This window comes from Chiloscyllium plagiosum, unplaced genomic scaffold (genome assembly GCF_037043375.1).
Source record: "Chiloscyllium plagiosum isolate Xiang-an unplaced genomic scaffold, Cpla_swu_hap1 HiC_scaffold_8, whole genome shotgun sequence".
Lineage (NCBI taxonomy): Eukaryota > Metazoa > Chordata > Chondrichthyes > Orectolobiformes > Hemiscylliidae > Chiloscyllium > Chiloscyllium plagiosum.
This window is the reverse complement of record NW_028270146.1, coordinates 22,583,495-22,605,847: the sequence shown is the minus strand read 5'-3', so window position 1 is coordinate 22,605,847 and position 22,353 is coordinate 22,583,495. Positions and strand designations below refer to the sequence as shown.

At 44.2% G+C, this 22,353-nt stretch overlaps 1 protein-coding gene across 2 annotated transcripts in view; it reads left to right on the top strand.

Moving 5' to 3' along the window:
- Nucleotides 1-585: 585 nt before the first annotated feature.
- LOC122553394 (latent-transforming growth factor beta-binding protein 2-like) overlaps nt 586-22,353 on the top strand; it is a 465,241-nt gene continuing 443,473 nt past the window's right edge. For both annotated transcript variants that reach the window (XM_087989653.1, XM_087989652.1), the window contains exon 1: nt 586-1,889. In XM_087989653.1, coding sequence (XP_087845779.1) covers nt 1,342-1,889 — 548 coding nt within the window. In that variant the 5' untranslated portion in view covers nt 586-1,341. The remainder of the gene's footprint in view (nt 1,890-22,353) is intronic.

Below are 22,353 nucleotides of genomic sequence, written 5' to 3'. Positions count from 1 at the left end.
TAGGGGAATGGGTCTGGGGGGGATACTCTTTGGAGAGTCAGGATGGAGTGGTGGGTTGAAGGGCCAGTTTCCACACTGTAGGGACTCTATGATCCTATGAAAGACAGAGAAATGCAGAGATGAGGGTTGGATGTGGGTGGGATGCTCTTCAGAGGGTCAGTGCAGAATTGATGGGCCAAATGGCCTGCTTCCACTCCTTAGGGATACGATAAACCATTCAGATCCAGGGGCAATTCGGGATGGGAAATTAAGCAGGTCCAGCTAGCGATGCCCATGACCTCTCTCTCTGGTGATGAGAGGAAAGTGTGGCTTACTCCGTGTCAGCGGGTGCTGAACCAGAAAGCCAAGCAGTGGAGCTGTTTTGAACATGTATCCCAGCACAGATCCGCCCCGGGGCCGAGGGCTCTGTGCTTGATATGTTGCTGCATCTCTTGAAAGCGGCAGCCTCCGTGTTTGGATTCAGCTAAAGAGGGAAATGAAGTGATTGTCAGCGCCCGGAGGGAAAGATCATTAAAAAGAGAGAGAGAGAGAGACCTGGAAACCGTCCAAAGTACTTTTACAAATCTAGGCAGCTGTAAATAAATCCCTCCAGAAAGTTAGATTTATTTGACCTCGAAACTGACGACATAAGTGCATGCTTAATTGGGAGTGGGCTTTGTTGAGGTTCATTCTCAAATCCAACTTGTCCCGTCCCTGCACAGTTGACCTCTGCATTTGTATCAAACTCAGAAGAAGCAAGCCGGCTCATCTCCCACCTCAAGCTCCCTTGCTGCAAGATTAACTTTTAATAATTGGAATACGTGGTTAAGCAAGGCATTCAAGGAAAGGTGTTGCCGGTAATTTAGTTTGGTCCCGAGTGTCCCACTGCAGGGTAATATACAACATTGCACTTGGCAAGGGGGAGTTGGAACTGTTGCTGGACTGGGCGAACATAATGGGTGACACCTCCTGCCTTGCCAGTCAAAAGGATAAACACATGGATCTCTTTTTTTAAAAAAAAACACCCAAACCATCTCTAAATTAGGTTCTGTCCCGACGTCACAGTTCATTGAGAGTGGGCTACAGCGTCCTCTACACGTAACGAGTGTTTCAGAAAGAATCTGAAAGAAAAGCGAGAGTCGGTTGAGACACTCCACACGGCAAAGGAGAGGATTACTTTCCGACCCACAGTTAGTTACTGGGGATCCTGACAGTCACCCGCATGTAACAGACTCTATCACCGCCTGCAATCTTCTGTCAAGAAAGCACTTTTCAGATTTTAAGAACAGGAAGACTTTTGCTTTGGAAGTTTGTGTTGGTGTTGTGCGTGTTGCTTTCTACTGAAGGACGCTTTGGGATTTCATGGGAAAAGGACTTTTTCTTTTTAAAGTGAACAGCTGCTATTTGGAATTCGCCCAGCGGGGAAAGATGCAGTACAGCCGCTTCTGGATTGGTATGTCAGTCCTGGTGGTCTGGGGCAGCTTCGTGGTCCGCGGTGCGTCTCAGCGGAGCTTGAACAGCAGGTCTCCAGCCCTGAACCTGACAGCGAGATGGGGAAGCCGCACCGCAGCCCGGGTCAATCCCCTCGCCCTGCGGCCGAGCGATGCTGCTTCTCCCCGGGCTGCCTCCGCTCGGACCGGCCGCCCCATCACGTCCCGGATCAGCGCCGTGTCGTCCCGGGAGAGCGCTCGGATAGAGTACGGGGCGGCCCGGAGCACAGCGTGGGACGGCCGGGCAGCAGCTTCGAGCCAGGAACGGGAGGCGGCCGCAGGCAAGGGCTCACCTGGACCGAGCGCGCTGTCCCCGGGCTCCCTGAGGAACAGGATCACGGCGAGTGGCTCCCAGCTGAGGAACCGGCAGCTAAACAGACAGAGCCCAGGGAAGCGAACACCCCTCAGGAAACTGATAGGGTGAGACCACCATCATCTGAACTCATTCATATTAGTTACTAACCTCCAACATTTTGTTTAGAAATCCACTCTCTCAGATAGTGCATCGTGCAATAGACACATTGGATCTTCAACATGATCAATTATTTGTTAAAGCACTGACCTATGTGAACAACTACCTGATGAAGGAGCAGCGTCCCGAAAGCTAGTGTGCTTCCAAATAAACCTGTTGGACTATAACATGGTGTTGTGTGATTTTTAACTTGATGTGGAATAAGATCCAATTGTCTATTGCACTACGCAAAGTTATTTATACAGGGTTTTGCAAACTGCGTTTAATTTACATCAATTTATTTCTGTGGAGTGTTTACCTTCAGACAGCATTAAACCTACTCTCGCTAGACGTGGTTTCTGAGCCTTTCCACCCCCCCCCCCCCCCCGACCGATCCGAGTTTTCATTTTGAACCGAGCGAGAACAATGCGGTGTTTACAGGTGGACCGAAGACACGGCGTCTCCGTCTGTATTTCTTTCCAATTTTGTTTGATCGCAAGTCCCGGAGAGCCGAACACTGGATGCTTCCTCTGCCTGCAGGGTGTCGAGGAATCGGTTTGTCTTTCAAAAACGTGAACAGATTTAGATCCAATTTCCTCAATCGATTCTCCCCCCCCCCCCCCCACTGCCTTTCACACCACAAGTTGGTGGATCACAGATTGCCACAGTTTCAGGGTTAAAACAGTACCGCGTGTAAGGTGAGAGCGATTCACATTGTTTTTAACACGGAGAGCTGCAAGCCTGGGGGTCGCTACAATGGGGTGGAGGAGGCATGGAGTCATAGAAACAGACCCTTCTGTCTAACTCATCCACGCCGACCAAACGGAACTAATCCCACTTGACCCATATCCCTCTAAGTCTTTCCTACTCATGTACCTGTCCAAGTAGTTGTAACTATATCTGTCACTTCCTCTGGCAGTTTAGATTAGATTCTCTACAGCGTGGAAACAGGCCCTTCGGCCCAACAAGTGCGATGAGTAACCCACCCAGACCCATTTCCCTCTGCCTAATGCGCCTAACTCTATGGGCAATTTAGCATGGCCAATTCACCTGACCCGCACATCTTTGGACTGTGGGAGGAAACCCACGCAGACACAGGGAGAATGTGCAAATTCCACACAGGCAGCTGCCCGAGGTTGGAATTGAACCTGGGACCCAGTTTGTGAGGCAGTTTTACTGAGCCACAGTTCATTCCACACACTAACTACTCTCTCTCTTCGAAAATGTTGCCCCTCAGGTCCCTCCTAAAACTTTCTCCTCTCACCTTAAAGATACGTTCCCTAAGTTTTGAACTCCCCCAGTAGGGAAAGGACCTTGACTATGCCCCTCATGAGTTGATAAACCTCAACAGAGGTTAACCTCCTACGCTCCAGTGAAAACAAAACGTCCCAGGCTCTCTATAACTCAGACCCTCCAAGTCCAGACAACATCCTGGTAAATCTTTTTCGAACCCTCTCCCTCCCTATTCGCTCGGTACACCCACACTTAAAATCCCAGCAGAGAATGGGTCCTTAACGCGAGGGCAATTTGCACGTTAGTCGTTTGAAGTGTCAAATGGAAGTGATGGTAACTTTACCATTTCCTGAGCGACTGTTGTGTAGGAATTTCCAGAGACTGTCACCCGAATGCATTTTTCCCCCTAATCTTGCAACACTAAGGCTCGCTTTCTGTTAAATGTTGTCAGTCCCAATGTGTGGCTATTTTCTGAGGAGGCGTGTGTGTTGTGGGTGAAGTTTAGGCTGAAATTGAGAGTCCGGCGCTATGTGGCATCAACTTAACGACATCCCGACTAGTGCTTTTGTCGTAACTGTTTGGCTCCGGGGTAAAGAAAGGGACCTCACTTTAATGGGCATGCTTTAAAATGAAATCACAAACCCCCAGCTTTAATGACTTCATGCTCTTAAAAAAAAACCGACGGCGCCATCAAGCAAGTTTGCCAGGGAGGGTGGGGTGAACATTTCTGCAGGAAGAAAACCTACTTTGAAGTCACAATTAGCTCTCACTCTCTGACCGATGACAGCCTTAAAAAAAATAAGACAGCACAAGGCGTGAAGTGATCAGGAGAAAGCACAGCGGCCCCGCAGTAAGATTTATCCTAAATAAACAAAAGGGTGTGTGGGTTGGGGAATAAACAGCGTTCACAACATGAAACTCACTTCCCTCGTTTCCTACCGTTAGCGCTGGGTTTTGGATGGGTTGTGATTTTGGGTGGTTTTGCAGAGTGGCGCTGTTGGCTCTCCCCATGCCTCCTCAGACTTTTTCCCCCTGAAGATCAAACAAGGGAGATCCGTTCAATCCCACAGAGATCACTTAAGCCTCGCAGTGTCCAGTTTCAAACGGCCCCTCCTCACACACACACAAACACAGCAAAACATGTTATTTTCCTCGAGGAACGGACAGAATAACACTCACACCCGCAGAATACCTATATGCCTCTTCAGAGTAGTAGTGAGTGTGTTTATTGCCAGTTACAATGGTGAGACTGACCAGGGTGAAGGCAGACCCATTGCATTGATTCCAATGATACCTGCAATACCTGTACTTTTATATATTGTCTCATGGGGGGGGGGGAGGGGGGAGGTATACCGTCTCATGAGGGGGGGGGGGTTACAGTCTCATGGGGGGAGGGGGAGGTATACCGTCTCATGGGGGGTTACAGTTTTATGGGGGGAGGGGGGGAAGTATACCGTCTCATGGGGGGGTTACAGTCTCATGGGGGGAGGGGCGTGTTATACCGTCTCATGGGGGGAGGGGGAGGTATACCGTCTCATGGGGGGGTTACAGATTCATGGGGGGAGGGGGAGGTATACCGTCTCATGGGGGGGTTACAGTCTCATGGGGGGAGGGGCGTGTTATACCGTCTCATGGGGAGAGGGGGAGGTATACCGTCTCATGGGGGGAGTTACAGATTCATGGGGGGAGGGGGAGGTATACCGTCTCATGGGGGGAGTTACAGATTCATGGGGGGAGGGGGAGGTATACCGTCTCATGCGGGGGTTACAGTTTTATGGGGGGAGGGGCGTGTTATACCGTCTCATGGGGGGAGGGACGTGTTATGCTGTCTCGTGGGGGGGTTACAGTCTCATAGGGGGAGGGGAGAGTTATACCATCCCATGGGGGGAGGGGGAGGGTGGAGTTATACAGTCCCATGAGGGGGAGGGTGGAGTTATACAGTCCCATGAGGGGGAGGGTGGAGTTATACCGTCTCATGGGGGGGAGGGGGAGTTATATCGTCTCATGGAGGGAGGGGTGTGTTATACCGTCTCATGGGGGGATTGGGAGGGGGGGAGCTATACCTTCTCATGGGGGGATGGGGAGCTAAACTGTCTCATGTGGGGGGAGGGGGTGGTGAAGGTGCAAAACCAAACTCACATTTGACAGGTTGAATTCAGTTTGTTGCAATGTTTAACTGAGCATTCCCTCTCATTTTCCTGATGTTGAAAAGTTTGGTTGAGTAATTATTTGTCATGTTCCATTCTTAATGGGACCATATTCTACTGGAGAGTGGTGGGGGGTGGAATCTAAACAGGAGCGACCATTAAAAAACACGAGTGCTCTGACATTTTTCCAAAGATGTGATCCCTGGAATGTTGTTAAATGTTTATGAATATTTTGCTGGGTTTGTGACTAATGCTAATCTACACAAGTTTTAAATCATCTATCCCAGTGGAATTTTAAAGACAATAGGCCATTTTTAAATGAATCATTTTTGGGATTGTGTATGAAGTAGGGACTGTACTGACAGGCAAGAGTGTAAAGAAAACAGACAGGAACTCTAATACAGACAAAAATGTAAAAGAAATCAACACTTTTACACTTTCCATCACAGAGCATCATTGCAACAATAACAAACATATGTACAAGTTTTGTACCAGGCATATATTTGAAGCAGATGTCAGCAATGACTGGAAGGCATTGGTGTATCAACAACATTAGTCCAGTTAGAACTGCAGAAGGACAAGATGCAATGCACTGGGTATGTTCTGATGGATTTGGTTCTTGCAGTACCATGGCTCACTATAACCCGGCTAAGGGGTCAAAAAATGTGAAGCAGGCAATGACGGCTTTTGACAAAATGTCACAAATTGTATAGCACTTTTACTTGTGTTTTGCATTCAGTCACTGTATTTTGGCATAATTGGTTGAGCCAGCATTTATTACCCTTCCCTAATTGCCATCAAAAATGGTGAGCTGACTCTAGAATTGTACAGGTCCAAAAGGGATAAATAGACTATTAAAGAGGAAGTTCCAGGATTTTGACACTGACACTGAAGGAACGGTGATACATTTCCAAGTCAGGATGGTGAGTGCCTTGGATGGGAACTTGCAGTGGGGTTCTTTTACATCTGGTACCCATATCCTTCTAGATGGTAGAGGTCATGGGTTTGGAAGGTAGTAGCTAAGGAGCCTTGATAAGCAAATTCAGTACATCTTGTAGATGGTACACACTGATGCCGCTCTGCATCAGTAGTAGAAGGAGTGAATGTTGAAGATGTTGGATGACATGACAGTCAAGCAGGCTTCTTTGTCCTCGATAATTATGAGTTACTTGAGAGGTGTTGGTGCTGACTCATCCAGGCATGTGGAGAGTATTAGAAAACACACTTGACTTGTGCCTTGTCCATGATGAACAGGCTTTGGGAAGGCTGGTAATGGGCTACTCACTATAGATTCTAGGCTTCTGGCCGGCTCATGTAGGAAATGGTATTTATATGCCTGGTCTATTTCAGTTTCTGGTCAATACTAATTACCCCCTATTAGCAATTCAGAGATCGTAATGCTTAGAGTGTAGGTTTGCTCGCTGAGCTGTAGGTTTGATATCCAGACGTTTCATTACCTGGCTAGGTAACATCATCAGTGGCGACCTCTAAGTGAAGCCTTGCAAAAATCGTAATGCTATTGAATGTAAGGGATGATAGTTGGATTCTGCCTTGTTGGAGATTGTCATTACCTGGTTCCTGTGAAACATGAATGTTACTTGCCAATTATCAGCCCAAATCTGAATGTTGTCCAGGTCTGGCAGCATTTGAACATAGACTGCTTCAGCATCTGAAGAACATTATGCAATCATCAGACAACATCCCCATTTCTGACCATATGGTGATGCGGAAATCATTGAAGAAGCAGCTGAAGATGATTTGTCCTATGGCACCACCCTGAGGACCTCTAGCAGTGATGAGATAACTGACTTTCAACAGCCAAGAGTGTCTTCATGTGTACCAGGTATAAATTCAACCAGCAGAGAGTTCTCTTCTGATTCCTCTGATTTTGTTCCGGTTTCTTAATGTCGCAGTTGGTCAAATGAGGCCTTGATGCTAAGAGCAGACACTCTTATTTCCTTCTTGAGCTCATCTCTTTTGTCCATGATCAAGTGCTTGGGTCTTGTACTGAGATCAGAAGCTTTATGGGTTTGGTGGAACCCAAACTGGTCACTGAGTACATTTCTGACTAAGTGCCTCATGATAGCACTGTTGAGACATCTTGCATCATGATTGAGAGTAGGCTGATAGGATGGTAATTGGATGGGATGGATTTGGCTTTCCTTTTGTGGACAGCATATTTGGGGCTATATTTCACTTTTCAGGCATTTACCAATGTTGTGATCGTACTAGAACAGCTTGGCTAAGGGCACAGCTAGTTCTGGAGTGCATGTGTTCTGAAATATTGCCAGAATGCTCTCAGGCCCTGTAGCCTTTGCAATATCCAATGCCTTCTGCCATTTATTGATACCACATGAAGTGAACCAAGTTGGCTGAAGACTGGCGTCTGTGGCTTTAGGGATCTCAGAAAAAGTCTGAGATATATCACACACTCAGCACTTCTGGCTGAAGAAACTCGTGAATGCTTTAGCTGAATCTTTTGCATCAAAGTACCGATCATAGACTTGGGTTATTTTTGTAGACACTCCTTTTCAGTGATGGATGACAGCACCTCATAGCTCTGTCCGAAATTGATATCATTCCTCACAGTGGTGAGAATCTTTAGTGTAAAGATGAGACAATGTCTCCACAAGGACAGTGCAATGGTCTTTCCTGCTGATACTACCATGAACAGATGCATCGGCAATGGGTAAATTGAGGATGATTTGGTTTTTTTTCCCTCTTGTAGATTCCATCACAGTTTGCCGTTTGCACATTCCAGCAATTATATCCCCAGCCAGTTCAGTCAGTAGAGATGTTGTTGAGCTATTCTTAGTGATGCACATTTAAGTTCCCTTGCCATTCTGTGCCCTTGCCACCTTCAATACTTCCCCTAGGTAGTGCTCAACATGGAGACGGTAACATCCATCATCCAATATTCCTAGGTCAACCTCTGTATCAGCAGCCCTTCACTTTGCCCTGTAGAATGTGCTTTCCAGCTCTAACCAAATGGTCAAAATATTGCCATCTTCTTTTCTATGTGTGACTTCCTTTTGTCTCCTGTAATTTCAAGCCTTTCACCATTTTTTTAATACTCTGGACAGGGAGTATTCGATGTAGGTTTGCTCGCTGAGCTGAAAGGTTCATTTCCAGATGTTTCGTTACCTTATTAGGTAACATCTTCAGTGGACTTCATGTGAAGTAATGCTGAAAATTCCTGCTTTCTATTTCTATGTTTGGGTTTCTTTGGGTTGGTGATGTCATTTCCTGTGGTGATGTTATTTCCTATGGTGAAGTCACTTCTTGTCCTTCTCTTCGGGGGTGGTAGATGGGTTCTAACAGGTTCCAACCGGAACTCTATCAACAAACACATCAAGTTAGAACCCGTCTACCACCCCCTGAGAAAGGGACAGGAAGTGACTTTGCCACAGGAAATAACATCACCAACCCAAAGAAACCCAAACATAGAAATAGAAAGCAGGAATTTTCAACATTACTTCGTATGAGGTCCACTGAAGATGTTACCTAATAAGGTAACGAAACGTCTGGAAATGAACCTTTCAGCTCAGCGAGCAAACCTACATCCAAAACCTCAACCTGAGCTACAAATCTTCTCAAAACAGGGGTATGTGGTTTTCTTTCAGCATCCACCTTAGCATTATCATCATCCTCATCATCACCATTGGTGGTCCTTCGCAGATGAGGATGATGCTCTCCCACTCTCAGGGTGAGTCTGTAGGTGGCTGTACAGACTGCTTTGGCTACTGCAGGCTCTGTTACACTTGGGGCAGAAGGTGGTCATGGACAGGAGGTGGGTGGGGCTTGGTGTGGCAGCGCGCAATTACGCTGTTTATGCTCACCTTCCGCTTCTTCCAGATGGCAGGTCTTGAGGAACTCGACACCTTCCTGGATGCTCCTACTCCACTTTGGATGGTCTTGAGCAAGTGATTCCCAGATGTCAGTGGGAAATGCCACACTTTGCCCAGTGAGGCCTTGAGGATATCCCTGAAGCGCTTCCTGTGTCCACCTGGGGCTTGCCTGCTGTTACGGAGCTGGGAGTAGAGCACCTGCTTGGGAAATCTTGTATTGGTCAGGCGGATGATCAAGGGGGGGTCAGTGCCTCAATGCTGGGAATGTTGGCCTGGTCGGGTCGCTGATGTTGGTATGTCTTCCCAGCGGATTTGCAGGACCTTGTGCAGGCAGCGTTGGTGCATCTGCTGCAGGACCTTGAGGTGTCTGCTGTTGACTGTCCATGTCTCAGAGCCATGTGGAGGGTGGGATCCACCAGAGCTCTATAAACCATGAGCTTGGTATCGGATCTAATGTTGTTGTTCTCGAATACCCTTTTCCACAGGCAGCTGAAGGCTGTGGTAGCACACTATGGGCAGTGCTGGATCTCTTCATCAATAGCTGCTTTGGCCCACAGGACACTTCCGAGGTATTGGAAATGACCATACACCTTAGTATCCACATGTCAAAGGCCTCTGTTTTCTGCCATTGATTTTTGACTTATTGACTTGTTTCTGAGGAAAGTGGATGGAATGTAGGAATTTATGAATATTTCCCTTCTTGAGTTTGCATTTTCTTGCTGTTTACACATCCTTCTTTTTCACACAATTACTTCTGGCCATCTTTATTCTTCTAACTTTTTCATTACATTTATCATCTTCTGTTCAGTTTACCTATTTATATTATATCTAGTTGTTTTAATGTGACACCACCAACTTCAATCTTCACTCTAAATTTTCTTTCCTAATTTTTGCCTCCTGTACCATCTACAAGTAGGTTGGGAAAACTTGAAAAGGGAAGTTTTTCTCACGAGGAAATATTGTTGCTCAAGCCACCAATTGGTCACTTGATAGATCACAATTGTGCTGCCACCAATGGATCACTAAGAGCACTGGGGATCAGTTAGAATGGCTGGTTTGTGATGCGGAGTAATGCCATCTGTGCAGGTTCAATTCTAGCACTGGCTGAACTTCCCAAGAATGTCCCACCTTGTCAACTTTCATCCCTCACCTGCGGTGTGCTGGCCCTCCAGTTAAAATCAGCTCCAGTTATCTCTCTCTCTCTCTCTTTCTAATGAGAGTCAGCTTTGGGAAACTATGGTGACTTTACGAAAAGAACGAGCTCCAGTGCAATAATTTCTGTTTATTCTCCACTTTTATCTGAGAGTAAAAACTATCAAATTGCGTGATCATTCATGGCTTTCTCGAAATGGAGAATTTTAAAATATTTTGCCTTAATTTGTATTTTCCAAAGAAATCCAAGGAAGGCATGATTTCAAGTGTGCAATGCCTAAGAATGCAACTTCTCTTGCAGTAAGTGGAGCCATAACAGTAGGCAATTGATCCTTTAATGCTTTTAAGGAGCTAATGAGCCAGTTAACTGGTATAAATCTGTGGAATGCACAGTAGCAATTTCAGAAAGTCATATTTAAAGCATGGGATAATGTTCCAACAATGATAATGTGTTGGAGGGCATGGCTGCATATTATTGGAAGAGTGCCATCAGTTAACTACTCGCAGGTCTACTTTCGAGATCTGGAAGAACTTGCCCAATTTAAAGAATTGCACAAATGTACAGGATGAATTATATTTTAAAGTTACAGCATGGAACATGTAAATGGGTGTGAAGGAAACAGTAAAGAAAATATTTAAACATCGCCATTGAGGCACAGAAATTACATATTAATAGAGAAGTAACTTTGCTTCTATTTCTTGGTATTTCTTCATTCTGTCATAATAAATGGGAGAATGAGTTGATGACGTTTTGGTTGCATTTAAATGGGACCCCATAAAACCCTTCCTGCAGCTATGGAAACAGCTTGCACATTGCAGCCTGGCTGATTGCTATTCAGTCTGTGAAGCCTTCCACTGTTTTACATGATTCTACAAATGCAACAAAATAAAAAATAATATGGAATTAAATGTCAACTTCACTCAGGGATGAAGCCATTCCAATATGCAAAATGCATCAGAAGGGTGTGGAGTCAGATGATCAGGTATGTTAAATGTAGGAGCTTCAGAAATTATCTTATTTGGCCCTGAATAAACCAAAAATTGTGGATGTTGGAGATCTGAAACAAACATAAACAGAAATTGCTGGAAGAACTCAGCAAGTCTAGCAGTATCTGTGGAAAGAAAACAGAGCTGAGTCGAGTGATTCTTCTTCAGAATTCAAAACTGTTTTCTCTTCATAGATGCTACCAGACTTGCTGAGTTTCTAAAGCAATTTCTGCTTTTGATTGTTTAGTCCTTAACTTTGCACACAGATGTCAATCGTCATCACCTTTCAGTATTTTTCCTTTTAGGCATCTGTCCAAGATGTTAGGCATCTATTTAAGCATATTGGTCTTGCTCTGTGCTTGTTCAAAGGTCTATACAGTTGGTTCTGTGAAGAAACACGTGTTTCTTCAACACCAATTGAAAAATTTAGACCATTATTTGAACAATGTGAACTTTCCTTCACTGCATTGGTTATAATATGATTCAAGCCCCATTGGTTTAAATGGTGCTGTTAATTCACAATTTTCTTATAACATGGGATCGCACAGGAATAGAATTATTTTGTTATAGCAGAACAGACTGTATGCCCCTTTCTTCAGCTCTATTTATCAAATCCTTAACAGTTACAGGCATCAGTTGTGTGAGGTTTTTAAAGGGGTCATCAATTGTTCTCATGTAAATCAATGGTTAGACGTTTTTGGATTTCCATAGTGTTGTTTTTGAACTTTTTATTGTTTCAACTGACTACGACTGACATTTTGTTCAAGTAATTTGATTCATTAAACAGTCTCAGAGTTTTTGATATAGCTTAGATTGGTTTCAATATGGATTTGGTACTTGCCTTTGTGCCTGAGTGAGGAGGAGAGGGAAGAATGAGCTACAGCTAAGTCTTGTAGCTGTGGGGAGCCAAAATGAGGGCAATGAACAATACCTTTAACCCAAGTATATTCCCAGAGCTAGCCAACTGTAACTTTTTTTTAGATTAGATTAGATTACTTACAGTGTGGAAACAGGCCCTTCTGCCCAACAAGTCCACACTGACCCTCCGAAGAGCAACCCATCCAGACTCAATCCCCTACGCCTAACACTATGGGCAATTTAGCATGGCCAATTCACCTAACCTGCACATTTTTGGACTGTGGGAGGAAACCGGAGCACCCGGAGGAAACCCACGCAGACACGGGGAGAATGTACAAACTCCACACAGACAGTTCCCTGAGGTGGGAATTGAACACGGGTCTCAGGCGCTGTGAGGCAGTAGTGCCACTGTGCCGCCCAACTTATTGAGACAAAGTGTATAAAGGCGCTATGCTTTACCACGGAATCTCTATTAAAGTCCACTAAAATGATGTAGCTCTTGACTTGTTCAGATATGTTATGACACACCTCTGGGGCACTGGAACCCAAGCCTCTTGGCAGGGACACTACCACTGCATCATAAGAGCCCAAAAGAACTCAGATCTTTTTGTACTTCCTTTTTAATCAACCTGATCAGAGATGTTATTCCACATCTCTGGAGCAGCTGGAGTTCAAACCTGGGCATCCTGGCTCAGAGACAGGGACACTACCATTGCACTACAAGAGGCCTGAAAATAGATAATTTTAATCCAATTGTCCAGACATGTTATGACACACACCTGGGGCAGGTAGGGCTTAAATTGGGATCTTCTGGTCGAGAGGTAGTTAACTACTACTGGGCAAGAAGAGGTGATGCATTCTTGTCAATTTGCTAGGTCACAGCCACCTGATGAAGGAGCAGTGCTCTGAAAGCTAGTGCTTCCAAATAAACCTGTTGGACTATAACCTGGTGTTGTGCAATTTTTAACTTTGCCCAGCCCAGTCCAACACCGGCACCTCCATATCATGGTTATTTTCCCGATGCATTGTTCCCATATCAATCTTCAACTCCTTCTCCATTTCATCAGATTAGTGGCTGACTACTCAAGGACAATGGCTGTACTTTTCAGGCTTGGCTAACTTATCTCTCAGGGACCTAAGCACAGTCACAGTGATAAGATACAACTAGCACTGCGCATTCATCCTTACTGACCAGACTGTGATGGTTCTGAAGCAATATTTTTTCTGCAGGTTAGGTCCTGAAGTGGCCCCAGTACTGTCCTCAGACACTGTCCTTAGGATTGTCACCGATTGTTGCTACATTATGCACAATTTTGCCATGTAGATGGCTAAGTTATCGAACCAGCTACAAAGGAAAATGTGGAGGAGTAGATACGTGTACAACAAGGAGGCTGTGAGAAGAATGAGGTGGAACAAGGTGCACCTATTCTACCAGCGAAAGAACACTTTGACAAAAGCTCATCGAGGAGGGCTGAATATTCTCCTATACCAGTAGTCCCTTCCAGCTTCAGCCCTACCACTATCCTTAGGATTCCAGAGACCCTGTAGAAACATGACTCTTTCAGATAGAACACTTGAACGGCCATCAAGTACTCAACAAATTAGAGTAGTCCGGCAAAGAAAATTCAAAAAATAATGTGGTGGGGTTTTACAACTGCTGTTAATTAGAGGGCACTACCTTACTGCAAGTCTGAAGTTCTCCTTTACCTTCTACTACTAAGAATTCCACAACAGTTTGGGGATGGGACAAGTCTTGGGAAAGCAAAACCTTTGAGGAATGTGGGTGTGGGAATACCTGGCCGCAGACTGTGTCACGCCGGGGGCTTGACTGTCGGATTGAGCTTTGCAGCACCAGCCCAAGCACTGCCCCAGGTACTGGCAGGGAGCGAGTAAGCTGCAATTCTGAGAGAGCAGCATGAATCTCTCCCATAGTGCCTCAGCCCTCCCATTAATCTGCAGCAGTGTAGACTGTGGATGTTACCTTTGACATCTTGAAACCCTCCGTAGTGCATCCCCCTTTACTTGAAACTTAATCAACAGAACCTGTATGACCCCAGTTTTCGCAATTTAACTTATTTGCTTGAAATATTTCAAGACTGGTTCTGGTATATAAAATGAATAAATTGAAATTCAGAATCACATTTCAAATGAAGACAATTTTCACTAAAAATTGTATTTCAAAGAAAAAAGGATATAAAATCATCAGTTTTGTTATATTTCCCATTACCTTTCCTGGCGATCATGGTTCTGAAATCGGGAATTGCTCTTCTCAATGTTGGCTATGCAATCCCTACTGACCTCAGCAACACTAAGCCTTCTTTGTTCTCTCTCATTTAGTCTTTGGAGGTCAGATTCATAAGTAATTCGGGTGTCTCCAATCTTCATTTTATAATCTACATTTAACTCTCAAATACCAACTCGACCGGAACTCAGTACAGTCCTTGGAAACAGGCCTAGGCCAATACAGGGGAATATGGACTCTTGCCAGTATAAATTGGGACATAGACTAGAGTGCCAAATCCCACACACTCCAAAAACGTGGTTGCTGATGCTTTGTCTGCTCTCACCCTACCACATTTGGCTTACTTTCCCCACGCTGTGATTTTCGCTTTTTGTCTGAGACACAGACCACATTTTTCATGTTATTTTCTGTTTCATGTTAATCATTAGGTATAAACAAGAGACTTCTCATAAAATCCACTTTACTAGAAAACAGACCAGCTATATGGGGGTGGGTATGGGATGGAATTGGAAGCATGGGGAACTGTGGATTTTTTTATATATATCTACCCAATGGCTCCTAAAACCACTCCTCAATACAAATGAGGCTGCCTCGTGACCCAGTGGTAAAACAGATGTTGGATTCATTGGAATTAGCATATGAATCCAGAGTTTGACATGAAAAATAACCTAGGCACTGAACATCCATCTGTCTTGAGCAGCCAGCACTTTGAAATGTGACAAAAGTTTAATTCAAACACACAAGCATATCAGTTAAACTGTCTATTTATCAAAATAGCAACAATGGAACTGTGCTTGGCAGCAGCTAAACAAGTTTAATGGTTGAACAGCTGTAGCCCCCAAACTGCTTTGTTGAATTAACTTGTGGCATTGACATATAGAATGGAAGCATTAAGTGCAGCATCAAACAGCTCATTGGTGATGTACCATGACTCTATGAAAATTAACTACTTCTTCAAGCCCTTGCCTATCTCGCGTGATGCAGAAGTATCAAAATGCCACAGCAAAACCGTCTCCCAAAAGTTTGGGAGCAGTAGTGAAATAGCAACTATTCATTGTAAAAGATCTGCGGGGGAATACATCTGCCTATGAATAGGTTGATCTGATGATCTTTGAAGTATTTGCAAGTTAATTGCAGTCAGATCAAAAAGAGAGGCATAAATTGCATCCTATAGATAGTCATAATGCTTTTTGTTTATATCAAGTATCAAGTAGCAATAAGGAGTTGACCATCAGTGACCAAAATAGAGCAAAAGGAAAGCTCTTCGGTATTCATCAGGATGACCTGATAGTTTTAAAAGAAGCCCTGTGAGTGAGAACTAATCATTAATTCTATAAAGTGCTATCAAAAATATTTGAGATTAAAGTGCATACGTTCCTTTCCAGTTTGTCCCTTGTCCAGCTGGAAGCACTATGATTAGTAATTAGGTTATTGTGTGACACAGATTCAAACACATGTTCGAAATATTTTCTTCAAATGCATTTTCAAAGGAGAAAAATAGTTCCTATAATTAAAATGTGATGTGATGAAGTCATTTCCATGAAATATGAAAAATATTTTATGGAAATGAATTCCATCTCGACATACTTTCTAACTGTAAATATTTTTTAAATGCTCAATTCAAAACACTGCAATAGTGTTACTTATTATGTGACTTATGGGGTTTAAACACTCAGTTATATTGGAAATTCAATCAGGGATATATATGTGTAAGTGCTTGTTGCCTACATCTGTCAATGGTTAAGAATGTCTCATCAAAAAATGAATTTCAAAAGGGAAAGACATTTCTTACAATTAAAATGTGGCACGATGAAGTCACTTCCATGAAATATGAAAATATTAAATGCAAGTAACGAGATCACACATTGTGTCAATATTTGCCTTTGAAGTCTGCTGAAGTTGCTGCTTCTCTTCTCAAATCTGATTGGTTTCTGGTAAATTATACATTGTACTTAATTCCATTGTTCTGATAATAACAGATATAAAAGACCGGACTTTTAGTGGGTGACAAAACACCGATATCAGGATCATCTTTGGGACCTGACTCCAAATAGTTTCTGCATAACATTTCCAGCATGATTTTTGAGTGTCTGTCACAAGAGCCATTAGTTGCCAGAGAATACATTCATTGTCCAATAGGAGGTGTTCTAGCATCAAGAGTAGAGCAGCTCCACTGTCAGGGATGGGAGCTTCCACTTTAGAGATAGAGAGATTGTTTCAATATTGAGATGGAAACAGACCCTATCAGTCCAAAATGTCCATGCTGAACATAATCCCAAACTAAACTAGTCCCACCTGCCTGATCCTGTCCCATATCCCTCCAAACCTTTCCTATTCATGTACTTATCTAAGTGTCTTTTAAAAGTTGTAACTGTACCCACATCCACCACTTTCTCAGGAAGGTCATTCCACATCCAAATCACCCTTTGTGTAAAAAAAATTGCCCCTCATGTCTTTTTTTTTTAAAATCTCTCTCCTCTCACCTTAAAAATACGTCAGCTAGTCTTGAAAGCCCCCATTTTTGGGGGGAAAAAAACACGCACCAATAACCCTATCTATACGCCTCATGATTTTATAAACCTAGATATCTTGCAAATGTTTTGGAATAAAATCTGACTAAAGCTGGAAGTTGACCATTATGGAGGGCCCTGCTGAAACTATGATTGGGGCAGGAGTGAGGATCTAATAAGGCATAGAGAGCAATGTTCCTCCACCTCTCTAACTCTCCTATCATACTTTGTGAGGCTTTTGGTTGGTGTAGAGTGCTGTCAACAATCCTCCTATCTACTTCTTAAAACGAATGTTCAATAGAAATGGCATGGTAGCTCAGTGGTTAGCACTGATGTCTCACAGTGCCAGAAACCTGGGTTCGATTCTCAGCCTCTGGTGACTATCTGTGTGAAATTTGCACGTTCTCCCCCTGTCTGCTTGGGTTTCCTCCCACACTCCAAGGATGTGCATGTCAGGTGGATTGGCCATGCTAAATTGCCCGTAGTGATAAGTGCATAAATCAGGGGTAAACATAGGCGAATGGGTCTGGGTGGGTAACCTTTCAGGGAGTTGATGTAGACTTGTTCGGCTGAAGGGCCTGTTTCCATACTGTAGGGAATCAAATCTAATAACTGGGGAGGGATTTCTCATTTCTAAGGCTTTTTAAATAGATATTTACTGTTTAGTGAGCCCTTGATCCTTCTTGGAAAAATTGTTCAAATTAATTTGGTCAGACATGCTGTGACACACCTCTGGGACAGATGAGACTTGAACCCAGACCTTCTGACTTAGAAGTAGAAACACTACCACTGAGTCCAAGTGTCTATTTAATGAATGATGGCATAAGATAAACCACTGTGAGATCTTAACAAAAGAGTTATTTATCATACACAACAAAACCTATTTTGTTGACCTACTCTTGGGAAATAAGGCAGGGCAGGTGATTGAGGTGTCAGTGGGGGAGACTTTGGGGCCAGCGACCATAATTTATTAGTTTTAAAATAGTGATGGAGAAGGATAGACCAGATCTAAAAGTTGAAGTTCTAAATTGGAGGAAGACCAATTTTGACGGTATTAGGCAAGAACTTTCAAAAGCTGATTGGGGGCAGATGTTCACAGGTAAAGGGATGGTTGGAAAATGGGAAGCCTTCAGAAATGAGATAACGAGAGTTCAGAGGAAGTATATTCCTGTTAGGGTGAAAGGAAAGGCTGCTAGTTATAAGGAATGCTGAATAACTAAAGAAATTGAGGGTTTGGTTAAGAAAAAGAAGGAAGCATATGTCAGGTATAGACAGGATAGATCGAGTGAATCCTTAGAAGAGTATAAAGGCAGTAGGAGTATACTTAAGAGGGAAATCAGAAGGGCAAAAAGAGGACATGAGATAGCTTTGGCAAATAGAGTTAAGGAGAATCCAAAAGGTTTTTACAAACATATTAAGAACAAAAGGGTAACTAGGGAGTGAATAGGGCCCCTCAAAGATCAGCAAGGCGGCCTTTGTGTGGAACTGCAGAAGATGGAGCAGATACTAAATGAGTATTTTGCATCAGTATTTACTATGGAAAAGTACATGAAAGATATAGAATGTAGGGAAATAGATGGTGACATCTTGAAAAGTGTCCATATTACAGAGGAGGAAGTGCTGGATGCCTTGAAACGCATAAAAGTGGATAAATCCCCAGAACCTGATCAGGTGGACCCTAGAATTCTATGGGAAGCTAGGGAAGTGATTGCTGGGCCTCTTGCTGAGATATTTGTATCATCGATAGTCACAGGTGAGGTGCTGGAAGATTGGAGGTTGGCTAACGTGGTGCCACTGTTTAAGAAGGGTGGTAAGGACAAACCAGGGAACTATAGACCAGTGAGCCTGACGTCGGTGGTGGGCAAGTTGTTGGAGGGAATCCTGAGGGACAGGACATACATTCCACCCTGACCTTAAATTTAAAAACCATTAGCCATAGATGTATTTTGAAAGACAAGGACAGATTAGGGATAGTCAACATGGCTTTGTGCGTGAAAAATCATGTCTCACAAACTTGATTGAGTTTTTTGAAGAAGTAACAAAGAGGATTGATGAGTGCAGAGCGGTAGATGTGATCTAAATGGACGTCAGTAAGGCGTTCGACAAGGTTCTCCATGGGAGACTGGTGAGCAAGGTTAGATTTCATGGAATACAGGGAGAACTAGTAGCCATTTGGATACAGAACTAGCTCAAAGGTAGAAGACAGAGGGTGATGGTGGAGGGTTGTTTTTCAGACTGGAGGCCTGTGACCAGTGGAGTGCCACAAGGATTGGTGCTGGGTCCACTACTTTTCATCATTTATATAAATGATTTGGATGTGAGCATAAGAGGTATAGTTAGTAAGACTGCAGATGACACCAAAGTTGGAGGTGCAGTGGACAGCAAAGAAGGTTACCTCAGATTACAACAAGATCTTGATTAGATGGGCCAATGGGCTGAGGAGTGGCAGGTGGAGTTTAATTCAGATAAATGCGAGGTGCTGCATTTTGGGAAAGCAAATCTTAGCAGGACTTGTACGCTTAATGGTAAGGTCCTAAGGAGTGTTGCTGAACAAAGAGACCTTGGAGTGCAGGTTCATAGCTCCTTGAAAGTGAAGTCGCAGGTAGATAGGATAGTGAAGAAGATGTTTGGTATACTTTCCTTTATTGGTCAGAGTATTGAGTACAGGAGTTGGGCGGTCATGTTGCAGCTGTACAGGACATTGGTTAGGCCACTGTTGGAATATTGCGTGCATTTCTGGTCTTCTTCCTATCGGAAAGATGTTGTGAAACTTGAAAGGGTTCAGAAAAGATTTACAGGGATGTTGTCAGGATTGAAGGATTTGAGCTACAGGGAGAGGCTCAACAGGTTGGGGCTGTTTTCCCTGGAGCGTCGGAGGCTGCGGGTTGACCTTATAGAGGTTTGTAAAATCATGAGGGGCATGAATAGGATAAATAGACAAAGTCTTTTCCCTGGGGTCAGGGAGTCCAGAACTGGAGGGTATAGGTTTAGGGTGAGAGGGGAAAGATATAAAAGAGACCTAAGAGGAAATTTTTACACTCAGAGGCTGGTACGTGTATGGAATGAGCTGCAGAGGAATTGGTGGAGGCTGGTACAATTGCAACATTTAAAAGGCATCTGGATGGGTATATGAATAGGAAGGGTTTGGAGGGATATGGGCCAGGTGCTGGCAGGTGGGACTAGATTAGGTTGGAATATCTGGTCAGCATGGATGAGTTAGACTGAAGGGTCCGTTTCCGAGCTGTACATCTCTATGACTCTAATAGTCATTGGTACAAGCTAAATTGACTTGTTAAGCACTGGGAAAGCATGGTGGCTCAGTGGTTAGCGCTGCTGGCTGACAGCACCAGGGACCCAGGTTTGATTCCATCTCTTGGCAACTGTCTGTGTGGTGTTTGCACATTCCCCCCAAGTCTGTGTGGTTTTCCTCTTGGTGCTTTGGTTTCCTCCCACAGTCCAAAGATGTGCAGCTTAGATAGATTGGGCATGTTAAATTGCCCAAAGTGTCCAGGGATGTGCAAGCTAGGTGGATTAATTGGAAATGCAGGATTATGGAGATAGAGTAGGGAATGTGCTTGGGTCGGATGCTCTCCAGGGGGTTGGTATGGACTTGACGGGCTAAATGGTATCCTTCCACACTGTATGATTTGAATGTGCTGATATGACATAAATTACAAAGACCATGGTGATGAAATGTCTATCACTATCTGTATTCTCATGCTGGCCTGCTTCTATTATATTCAAATATTGTATGATATTATCAGATTGGTGGAACTTAGCGTATCTTTGATGTTAACTCTTTTAGAGCATTCACCTTATGTAACAACTCCCCCAATACCTCCCCCCAAACCATACCCCCACCTCCCTCCGCTGATCTGATGCTGGGAAGCATGTTCCATTCATAAGTCATGTTCCTTGGGCAGGATGGACCATCTTGAGAAGCTGGTTAGGTCCAAGGGGATTTCTGTGCCCCTTCGTAAACTTGATTCCCTTCTTGCATTTACAAGGGAGAATCCATTTCACCCCCATAGCAATGTGTTCTGAAGAATTAGGAACATGCTGGCAAGCTAAAATGGTGAGGTATCATGGGACCATGCTGTGTTAACATCCCATTTAGGTTTCAAAAGTTTGGACCAGGGAACTAAATTGAAAGATTGAGTTGAGATGATAAAAGAGATGAATGGAAATCCAGGCTTTAAAGTCATGTCAATATCTTAAGTTCACACTAACAAAGGCAAGCACAGAAAATGCTGAAGAAACACAATTAAACCTGGCAGTTTCTGGGAAGAGAGAAACGGAATTGAGGGTTCAAGTTGAGTGATCCCTCAACTTGATTACACCACAGTTGAAGAGGGTGAAGACATGACTGCCCAGCTGGTTCAGTGCGCTACGTGATTGATGTGGGAGGTCAACGACTCCGGTGTGTCTGGCTCGTATATGTGTGGAAAATGTATGCACATTCAGCAATTGACCGAGCATATTGCAGCGCTGACGAAAGAACTCGAAGACCTTAGGCTCATCCGAGAGAACGAGATCTTTCTGGACAAGACCTTCAGCGATGTTATTACACCAATCATGCCAGAAGAGAGCAGAATAGAGCAGACGATGAGGAAGGTGGAGAGGAGACAGGTGCAAGAGACCCGGGGAGAAGTACCTGTCAGGAACAAGTTGAAGCTTTTGGAAACAGAGACTGATGACACTGCCAGTTCGCAAGGCGGCCAAGTTTGTCAATCAAAAGTTGCCGCAGAGGCAGAGCGGAAGAGTTGGACATCGCACAGAGCCGTGGTAATAGGGGACTCCATCGTGAGAGGAACTGACCGGGGTTTTTGTGGCAGCAGATGGGATTTAAGGATGGTGTGTTGCCTTCCTGGTGCTAGAGTGAAAGACATTGCGGACAGAGTGCAGGAAATCCTCAAGGATGAGGGTGAAGAGCCAGAGGTGGTGGTACATGTCAGCACAAATGATGTCAGGAAGAAGAGGAGGAACATACTACAGCGAGACTTCGGAGAACTAGGAAGAAGGCTGAAAAGCAGGACGTCCAAGGTGGTTATCTCCGGTTTGCTTCCAGTTCCTCGGGCTATTGTGGCCAGAAACAGGGAGATAATGGACTTGAACGTGTGGTTGGGGAACTGGTGCAGGAAGCAAGGATTTAAGTTCTTGGATCACTGGGGTATATTTTGTGGTAAGCATAAATTCTACAAGAGACACGGCTTGCACCTTAATAGGTTAGGGACCAGATTCTGGCAGGCAGGTTTTCTACTGCAACACCGCTACATTTAAACTAAGTAGCGGGGGGAGGGGACAAGCTGGATGTTTAAAAAGGAAATTGAAGGGAAAGTTAGAACAAGAGAAGTCAAGAAAGACAACTGTATCAATGAGGCAGAAAACTCGGAAAGGCATCATGCTGTAAGGTTGAGTGCAATAAGGGTTGATGGGAAGGGTGAGAGCAGTAACAA